Raw genomic sequence first — 10021 nt, 5'->3', positions numbered from 1 at the left:
CAAAAGATGAAAAGGATTTGGTTTTTACTTAATAGGGGCACCCCTTATTTTTGGACAAGAATATTTGTTGTGCAAATTGTGTAAGACGTATAACATTTAACTTTCAGTAATGCTCTTTAAATGGTTGTACTAAGAGTCAGAATGAAGATGAAATTAGGAGTCTACTTTGCCAGCTCCCCTCTCATTTTACCCTTCAAAACAGTCTTTGAAGAATCTGGACCTCACATTTTTTTAGGGGGGGCGGTGAGGTGGGCGTAACACCTGGTGATGGTCATGGCTTATTCCTGGCTCTGCAGTCAGGAATCACTCTTGGTATGTGGTACCAGAGATCAAACCCCACCAAGCACCTTACCCTCTTTACTATGGCTGAGAACATGAATCTCACATTTTGTTGTATAAGAAGCTCACTATTTCTCAGAAGTGTTCAGATACTTTGCCCTATTTTAATGGTGAGGGATGTCAAAGTGGTTAAGATTTGATGTGCCATTTTGGTAATAGTCACCCTATGTAACACTATGCACCCCCTTCACAGTCCCCAGATCTCCTTAAAATCTTCCATTCTAAAATCATCTCTTTCACTGGAGATCTGAGAAATGAAAATATTTCATCATGAGGCAAAACTTGCAAATGAGCAATTCTTGGAAGGCCAATCCATGCACCTAACCCCTTAGCATTTTCTCCTAGGATGATCATTTAGTTTATTTCTCAGAGAACAAATTCACAGAAGAAATGTTACTCTGAAAGGATTATCTTCAATCTGATAAAGGAATGACCATCAATCACAGTTTTATAGGTTACAAATCGCTTTCTCTTGTGTTTGACCTTGCACATTCTCGGAAACAATTTTGTCAATGAAGAAAATTGTGACTTCTAGGAATCAAGAGACAAATCCCAGATCACACAGGGCTGTAAAGAAGGATTTGGGATTGTCAGTCTGGATCTATTTATCTTTAAACACCACCCTTTCTCCTCCAAGGCCTCTCCATACCTCCAGGCAGAAGGGAAGGGAAGTACCTTACTGGAATTATTTAGAGGGAAGAACCTAAAGTTTAAAGGAGCCACCGTCTAGCCTAAAGCTCCTGAGGCGGGTAGGGGGTTGACACTTATATCAATTATATCCTCCAACAACTTGGCTGATGAAATGTTATGACTGTCTTGTTTGAATTTCAGCCAGCGGAGGAATTAAAAGCAGGCAGTAACCACGTTGTTTTGTAACTCTGTTCCTTTTAAAATTAACCGAACCTTTTAAGTGCTGCTTTAGAGTGAAGTGCCTAATTGGAAAAGGACCACTCATCGAGATGAATGGTGTTATAAAAGTCCAAACTTGGGTTAGAGAAAACGAATGCCCAAGAACACTTTCTACAGTACTGTTCTAATTACAAAGCGAAGGAAAAGTGCCTATATTTCGTTCCAATTCGGGAACAAGTTGATATGTGTAGCCCCGCCGGGAAGTAGGCAGACGGCGAGGAAGGATTTTTTTTTTTTTTTTTAAATTAAGGCAGGCTTTTGAAGGCTCAAACTTTCTAATGTCAAGCCCCATCGCTGTTATTTTGCTTCCAAAGGACGTGGCATGCCTTCGCAAAGGTCCGAGTCGGGAGGAGGGGTGAGAGTAAGCGAGCAGGACGGAGCCCGTTCTTATTCATATTAAAGAGCCGAGTCTGTACCCTTGAAGCGAGCGGGGAGAGAGCGGGCGGGGAGCTGCTGACATTGACAATGAATGCAAACAGGAGTAGCACTAGCTGGGTCCACCACGTTGCTGCTGCTCCCGCGTGGCCTTCTGGGAGCTGTAGTTCCTCCGAGAGCCGCTCCACGGGCGGACCGCGCGCCTCGCGCCCCGGGCGAACTACAGCTCCCAGGCTGCGCTGGGCCGCGGGCCCCTCCCGCTCGGGGGCGAGTGTAAACTCCCCGCGCCGGGGCCGGCTGCCGCGCGCGGACCGGCGGGCTGAGCTTGGCCACTCGGCGGGGGCGCACGACTGCGGGGGACCCGGACCCGACCGCGGGCCCTGTTCGCACTTCCGAGCCGTGGGAGCACGGGGCGCGGGAGCCATGCAGTCGGAGTCGGGCATCGTGCCGGATTTCGAAGTCGGGGAGGAGTTTCACGAAGAGCCCAAAACCTATTACGAACTCAAAAGTCAGCCCCTGAAGAGCAGGTGAGTGATGACAGCTGGCGGGGGGCGCGGCGGGCGCCCCGAGGGGCCCCGCGCCCCCTCCCCTGGGGCGGGGAGGGCTGTCGCGAGGGCTCGGGGGACAAGGACCCCGTGCCCTTGCCCCGGGCGGCGGGCGAAACTGACCCCCGCGGCTGGGGTGCGCGCGCGCCTGGCCCGAGCGCCCGGGGAGGACAAACGCTGGGGAGCACTTTGGGGGCGCAGCAGGCCCCCGGGAGGCGCGCCCAGGCGGGGGGGACCCGGGGCTCGGTACCAGCTGCTGAGCCCGGGTGGGGGCTGGGGAGCGACCCGGCGCGAGGTGGGGGAGGAGGCGCTCCGGGCCGGGCCGGGCCAGAGAGTTGGTCGTGCAGCCCGTTTCGGAAGATCCTAACGGGCCGGGGACTTGGACCGGGAGCGCCCGGAGTCGCCGGCACGCGAGGTTCGAGGGCAGCAATTAGCCGGTCGGTGCCCGCCGGCAGGGTCCAGCCCCTCCGGGCAGACCCGCCCCTGCCCGCCCGCAGGTGAGGCTTCCCCGCATCCCGCCCCTTCACCTTCCCCACGGCGGCTCCGGGCACTGCGGGGCCGGGAGGGGCGGCGCGGGGGGCGTGACTTCTCGGGCCGCTCGAGTCCCATTCAAACCCGGGCCCGCGCTGGACAGCCACGCGTCTCTAAATCGCCGGGCGTTTCCAGAACTCCTTTTCCTTTTAGGACAGGCGTGGGGACACCCGTGGGCCGAGCGCCCGCCTCCTGTACTGCCTTCAGTTCCCCTTCTGATCTGTCGAAGGGGTGGCCGGTCTCCCTGTACTCCACCCGGGGGCCATCCTGGACCTTTCCATTGTTTACTAAAGGGCGGGATGGGGCGGAGCCTGGGTCACTCCCCCCACACACACTCAGCTCTGAGATAAGATAGAGGGTACCTGGGAACCGGCGCAGCACGTCTGCACTGGCTCAACCTTCCTGCCTGGGTGCACGGGCCTGACCAATGCAGGAGGAGCGGGAGTAGAGAGTTGGGAGGTGAAAAGAGGGCGGGCGGTGGTGGGATCTCTGCCTCTGGGATGCCTGGGCGTGGAACTTGCTCTGGTGGCAGATAAAACCAGGGTTGTTCCTTCAGGCCGTGTCGGAATTCTGACTCAAAGTTGGGGGAAGAATCCGGGACAGCACAGCCTCCAAGAGGGCGGCCGAAGCAGCCTCTTTGCAGATGCTTAAAGTAGAGTTTGGAAGGAAACGTTCATTGCAATTGGACTCATAAAACCAGCCTTGAGTTGGTGATTTCTCATCATAATGGCTGTTTTGTGTGTGAGCATAGATTGTGTGTGTTGGGGTTGGAGGTTTGAGTAATATTGTGTAAAGGGTATTGTTGGTTCTGCTCATTGGGGCTTTATCTGCATTTGGCTGAAGGGACTAGTGTTTTAGCAAGCAGTCTCTGCTTTTGCCTCTATAAGCAAATGCTTGCATGGACAGAGAGAGAGAGAGAGAGAGAGAGAGAGAGAGAGAGAGAGAGAGAGAGAGAGAGATTGTGTGGTCGTGAAAGAAATGAATTAACTGGACTGTTTGGAACATTTTTTGATGGTAGCTGATACATAACTTTAAATGAGTTTGAGAGAGTGAAGAAAATACCATCTGGAAAAACCCAAGTGAATGCCATGAAACTCATGTTGAAGGGTTTGGGCCTGTTCTTTTTCAGAGTCGGCAAAATTTTACTTGCAAGGGTGAGCATCCTCCAGAGCTCGCTAGCACGTGAAAGGAAAAATGTGGGTATGTGGGAAGAAATGGCTTCACACGTTGAAGCTAGAAACAGGTGCGGGACAGAACCGGTATGTAGAGGAAGGCTAAATTAAAAAAGTTGTCGTAAAACTTGTCTGTGGAAAAGACACATGCTTTTGAAATAAACCAGTTAAATAAAATCTGTGAATAAATATATGGGGTTGGCACAATTCTCCTATACTGTTTTCCACAGTTGTCTACCGCATTGTCATCGACATCTGTTGTGTGACTTTAAGAGGACTACACATTGTTCAAGGCCTCCTTGTCGCTTTTTGTCTTAAGTTTTTGCCAGGGCACCTCACTTTTTGTAAGTCTTGGTCAGAACAAGTTGAAATGGTTAGGTTTTAAGATTATTTCAGATTATAACAATTTTATCTATCAGTTGTTTTCTCAGAATCATATCTTGGAGTCAAAAATATATCCAAACCCTCACCAGCACTCATCTGGGTAATGGCAGTAGTTTCTTTCTTTCTTTCTTTCTTTCTTTCTTTCTTTCTTTCTTTCTTTTTCTTTTTGGGTCACACCCGGCGATGCACAGGGGTTACTCCTGGCTCGGCACTCAGGAGTTACTCCTGGTGGTGCTCAGCGGACCATATGGGATGCTGGGAATTGAACCCTGGTCCACCGCATGCAAGGCAAATGTCCTACCCGCTATGCCTTCACTCCAGCCCCAGGCAGTAGTTTCTTGAGGGTCTCCTGCTTTTAGTGGATTTTCAATCCAGTAGCCACAGTGTTCCTATTAAAAGTGGTTCTCTACCATTGGTTGTTGGTGGTGCTGGAGTGGGTGGTAATGAGCGGTGGTGGTGAGTCTCCAGGAGTTGTTTGTCACTGGCTAAAGACATTTTTGGTTGTCGTACTGGAAGAAGATGGTTCCTGGCTTATAGTAAAGGCCAATGACGCTTCTCAGTATTCTGCCATGTCCAGGACAACCTCCTGACTGAAGAGAAGAGCAAGCTGGTCCCAAATTGTTAATGGCACCAAGATTGAGAAATCTGTTGTTAAAATGTGTCATATCATTGCTGTTTTCAAAGGCGATCCCTTAATGGCTCCTAGTTTCGATAGTAAAACTCAAGATCCTTAAGATGGTGCAAGGCTGCCTTGTCTATGATCAGGTTCCCTGCCAATCCTCAGTTAATCTCTCTTAGTTCCTTCTGCTGCTGCCGGGCCTTTGCTTCACTGTTGAGTAACACTCTAGACTCACCCATGTCAGGGCCTCTGTCCCTTGTACTTGCAGCTTGCTATGCTTCTGTGCTTAGTGGCGGAGTGAGGTGCTTGCCCCCCCAGCTCCACGCCTTCCTTAACACGTCCCTTCTCTGGAAGTAAGTCTACCCCCACTGCACAGTTTACAGTTGCTTTCACTCCAGCCTCATCTTCTCTGCCCTATTCTATTTCCCCCCACGATAGTCTACTGCATAATTTTCCAAAATGTTATATATATTATATGTCACTGTCACTGTCCTCGCATTGCTCATCAATTTGCTTGAGCGGGACCAGTAGCATTGTGAGACTTGTTTTTACTGTGTTTGGCATATCGAATCCGTCACGGGGAGCTTACCAAGCTTTCCCGTGTGGGCGAGACACTTTCAGTAGCGTGCCGAGGTCTCCAAGGGGAGCGGAGGAATCAAAGGTGGAGGAATCAAACTCGGGTCAGCCGGCTTGGTTGGGTGCAAGGCAAACGCCCTACCCGCTGTGCTATCACTCCAGCCCATATATTATACATGTTTCACTTTTCTCTCACTCTAGACTAGAACGTCCTAGTGAACAGGACTTTCTGTCTCTCCCTTGTTTTACTTTTGTGTCCTCGGAGTCCTAGAATAGTTTCTCAACTATAAGTACTACTGAAATTTTGAGCTGGATGATTGTTGTCGGGGCAGTCCTGGGCATTGTAGAATATTCAGTAGTAGCCCTAGCTTGACCTACCTGAAGCGTCCTTCCAGCGGTGACAGCCCAGAATGTCCCCAGACCCTTCCAAATGTCCTCTATTTCAGAATAGTGCCTGGCATGATTAGGACTTGTTTGATATGTTACTTCCTTTGCTAGTTACTTATCCTTTCCCAGGTTAAGTAACCAGGCATTTGGTTTTCTTTGTGGGGGTCGATGAACTGGGGTTTTATGAACTTCGTTTTGGTTATAACTGTTGGGCAAAGCTACGATATAGGAAGACATGTTCTAAGAAAAAATGACAATGAAGGACTTTTTGCAGTTTGGTGCCCCCAATATGCTTTTTGGAACCTTTCTGTTTTGGAGGCAGAGGGGATGGCACACCTGGCCATGCTTAGGGCTTGCTCCTTGCCAAGGTTCATGCCTGGCTGAGCTCAGGGCTAGTGGGGATTTAACTCGGGTTGACTGCGTGCAAGACAAGCTCCCTGGCCTCTGTACAATCCTTGAAACCTTTCTTTTTATTCTTGAGGATGAGCTCTGAATGGTGAGTGTTGAGTAAAAGTGCTATGCTAAGGGTAAATCAAGATTCCCAGGACAAAGCCATAGCAGGGAAACAAATGTGCAACTGGCGAATGAGTTCCCAAGAGTGGAGGAATTGTCTGGAGGCCTTTGGGGCCTGAGATAAATCAAACGTTTTAAAGCACAGTGGCATTGCTCAGGTTCCTAATCCTTTGGTATGGTTTATTTAGTGCCAGATTATGTGGGTTTGTTTTTACTAATGCCCTTCTCTTGAACTTCAGTATTGGCTGAATCTAATTCCAGCTTCTTCTCTTCATAGATTTTCAGTAATGCTTTAGACAACTGTTATTTAACTTCTTGCAAGTTAGAAACGGGAATAGAAGAATTAGGTTCATAATAGCAAGGCAGGATGTATCAGTGGTTCCCAAAAGCTGCTCTTAGTTTTTGCAGGTTTGTGATGAAATGAGAAGACAGAGGCCATTGGGTCAGATACATTCGTGCACATGTATTTTGTTTAAGACCACTGCCATTTCTTGGGTTTATTTGGAGATTTCCCCCTCCTGTCTTCATAGTGAAAACGTCTTTTTAAAGCTAGAAAGATAGTATATCTGTTTGGACGCTTGCATGTGGCCAACCTGGGTTCAACCAGATGTGGCCCCCAAACAAAACAAAATAAAAAAGTTTTCTTTCTTTTTAAGATACTCATCCAAACTTGGCAACACATAAGTGCCTCTTTTTATTGTTGTTTATGAAAGTTATCTTGGTTTTTCTGGCTTGGCCACTCTCTGGAGGACTGCGGACATGGAGGCAGTTGTTCCACCTTCCCTTTTTATTCCTAATTAATATGGTGACTTTTGAGCAGGCAGGGTGACCTCTGACTTCCCATTCCTCACCTGACAAATGGAAGTCCGCTCCTTAGTTATTATGTTAATGACATCAGCCCTGACTTTGACAGAAAAACATCAGTACAATGTCTGGTGCATAGTAAGTGCACAGTAAATGTTAGCAGATGTTCTTATTGGAATTTTTTTACTGCTTACTTTTGACATTCTGGAAGGTGTTTGCTAACTCTGGCTTTCTTCTCAAATGTTGTGGCAATGTTCTTCTACAATAAAATTATCCCAGTTTTAGGAAATTTCCTTTTTGCTTTCCTCCTAATGAGTTGTTCAGGGTCCAGAAAATTTTTTATGTATATGTGTGTGTGTGTGTGTGTGTGTATGTGTGTGTATACACACACCATGTGAATCACCATGAGATACACAGTCGCAAAGCTGTTTATGATCAGGTTTCAAGTCATACAGTGCTCTAACTGGGCCCTCCACCAGTGTACATTTCTTAACCGCTAATGCCCCTAGTTTCCTCCCCCCTGCCCCCCCCCCCCCCCCCGCCTATTTCTGTGGAAGTCACTTTTCTTCTTTCTCTCTGTTCAGATAATTTTTGACTTAGGATTTAAAAAAAAATAACAATTTCTTATATTGAATTACAGAAAAGTACTTGTGACATGCATAATTCATATCCAACACATATCTGTTGAGCACTAATGAGTGCTTGCCGTGCAGCACTCTGAGAGTATTTCGCCTGCACGGCAGAGCCTGACAAGCTCCCCATGATGTATTCGATATGCCAAAAACAGTAACAACAAGTCTCACAATTTGTTGTGAGACGTTACTGATGTCCATTTGAGCAAATCAATGAACAACGATAGGACAGTGCTACAGTGCTACTAATGTGTGCAGATTAATACCAGTAACATTTATTGATCATGTATTGTGGACCAACCCCCGTTCCATATGTTTTCAACTTATGATTTAACTTAGTTTTTGCAAAACCTGCAGTCATGATAATAATAAAAACAATAATAATTAACTATAACTTAAAAAACAGATTTCACTACATAGTACTTAACTACATGCTAGGAATTTTGTAGATTGTGTGTGTGTGTGTGTGTGTGTGTGTGTGTGTACTTACTTAGATTTTACTTTAACCTTGGGATACCTATTTCTATCTATGTATCTATCTATCTGTGTGTTTTATTTTAAAGACAAAGAAACCGAGGCATAGCAAGTATCAGGGCCTGTATTTAAACAGGCCTTCTCCGGGTCATGTATGTACTCTGTGGTCATGCATGCACACATACTGATGTCTGGGGTAGTGATGGTCAAATATAAGAAGGTTGCTCCTTTGGGGATATAGTACTTTTGGTAGGACATTTAAATTGCATGTGACCGGCCCAGGTTCAGTCCTTGGCATCCTATATCCCTGAGCACAGAGCCAGGAGTAGCCCCTAAGTACTGCCAGTGGCCCAAAATAAACAAAACAAAACAAAACAAAAGGCTATTCCTGTGTAGAGTCTAGGAGTGAAGTATCCTCTACCATCTAAGTTTGTGAAACTATGCTCCGTGATGTTTACACAGTGTTGAATTCACGTAAGATAAATTTCTTAGGGCATATCCCATCATTGAGTTGACACATGGCTCTAAGAATTGTATGGACTTTTAAAAATTTTTAATTTTTTTTAAAATTCTGGTCACATTGGGTAGTGCTTAGGGGCTCCTTCCTGCTTGGTACTTAGGGGTTGTACCTGGAGGGGCTTTGGTGACCATGCAGTGGTGGGGATCAAATCCCTGCTTCCCACATGTGGTCTATACACACTAGTCCTTTAAGCTGTCTACAAGCCTAAGAAGTATGTGATTGTCCCATAGTCTATGGTGTTAGGTGAATAGCACTGGGCATGACTGTGGGACAATCAAAGATGCAAGATGCTGCCCACTTTTCACCCCCCAGAGGTGAGGATAAGACCTTGCGGGTCCAGTCACCCATGCAGGTCAGAGTGTGATCACTGTTAGGAGATGGGTGTCAGTCAGGGGAATTTAATGAGGGGCAGAGGGGACATTTTTTGTGAGTGAATAGGAGTGTTGGAGTGGGCCTTGAAGGTCAGGCTACACTCAGACATATTTCTGTACAACATTGCATAGAGCAGTAGTCCCCTTGGAAGGCATACTCCTAAAATCAACTCTTGGTTGCCTTATAACACTTTAAGTCAGACGCCTCCATCTTCCTCATGGTCTGTTGGGGGCCTGAGCTGGTGGCAGGGGACCAAGTGCACGTGGACTTGTTGGGAGGGAGCTGTGCTTGCACCCAGTGCCACCGCTCTGTCCGCTTGGGACACCAACCACCTAGTGTCTCAGTTCTTTACTGGAGCTGTCCTCTGCAAGTGGTTGGCTCAGAACTGGGATAAAAGATGTGAAAGGGCTTTGCAGAGTGCCTAGCGCATTTCAGTAACAAATATCAATCCTCTCATCCTTTCCATTAATAACGGCCTTCCTCATCACAATAACAGGCATAGAATCATGCATCTGAAGCAACACAGACAAGAATGTGGCACCTTAACTTGGCAGATGTTCACACTATATTATTCAAATAAGGTTTGTGGTGTGATTAGGTGGAAAACTTGATTAAAGTGGGATTCAAGTGTTGGTTTAGTGTGCTATTGGAGATTTCCTTTTCCTGAGTGCCGCTATTTATAGAATTTATTTAAGTGTATGTGTGTGTGTGTATGTTTTTAATTCCCTTTGAGTTCTGCAATGCAGTTTGCACAGGCTGATGTTTATATCTGCTCCAGTTGTGCAAGAAGTGGAAAATATCCTTTTTTTAGAACAGGTCACATGTGCTTACTGTCAGGAATAGGACCTCAGTGTAAAAAAATGTATCTT

At 47.1% G+C, this 10021-nt stretch overlaps 1 protein-coding gene across 5 annotated transcripts in view; it reads left to right on the top strand.

Moving 5' to 3' along the window:
• The first annotated feature begins 1916 nt into the window (after positions 1–1916).
• MITF (melanocyte inducing transcription factor) overlaps positions 1917–10021 on the top strand; it is a 251667-nt gene continuing 243562 nt past the window's right edge. For all 5 annotated transcript variants that reach the window (XM_056108012.1, XM_056108010.1, XM_056108015.1 and 2 more), the window contains exon 1: positions 1917–2150. In XM_056108012.1, coding sequence (XP_055963987.1) covers positions 2047–2150 — 104 coding nt within the window. In that variant the 5' untranslated portion in view covers positions 1917–2046. The remainder of the gene's footprint in view (positions 2151–10021) is intronic.

Source organism: Sorex fumeus, unplaced genomic scaffold, assembly GCF_029834395.1.
Source record: "Sorex fumeus unplaced genomic scaffold, SorFum_2.1 ptg000191l, whole genome shotgun sequence".
Classification (NCBI taxonomy): domain Eukaryota; kingdom Metazoa; phylum Chordata; class Mammalia; order Eulipotyphla; family Soricidae; genus Sorex; species Sorex fumeus.
The sequence above is the reverse complement of the archived record's forward strand: the minus strand, read 5'-3'. Positions and strand labels throughout refer to the sequence as shown.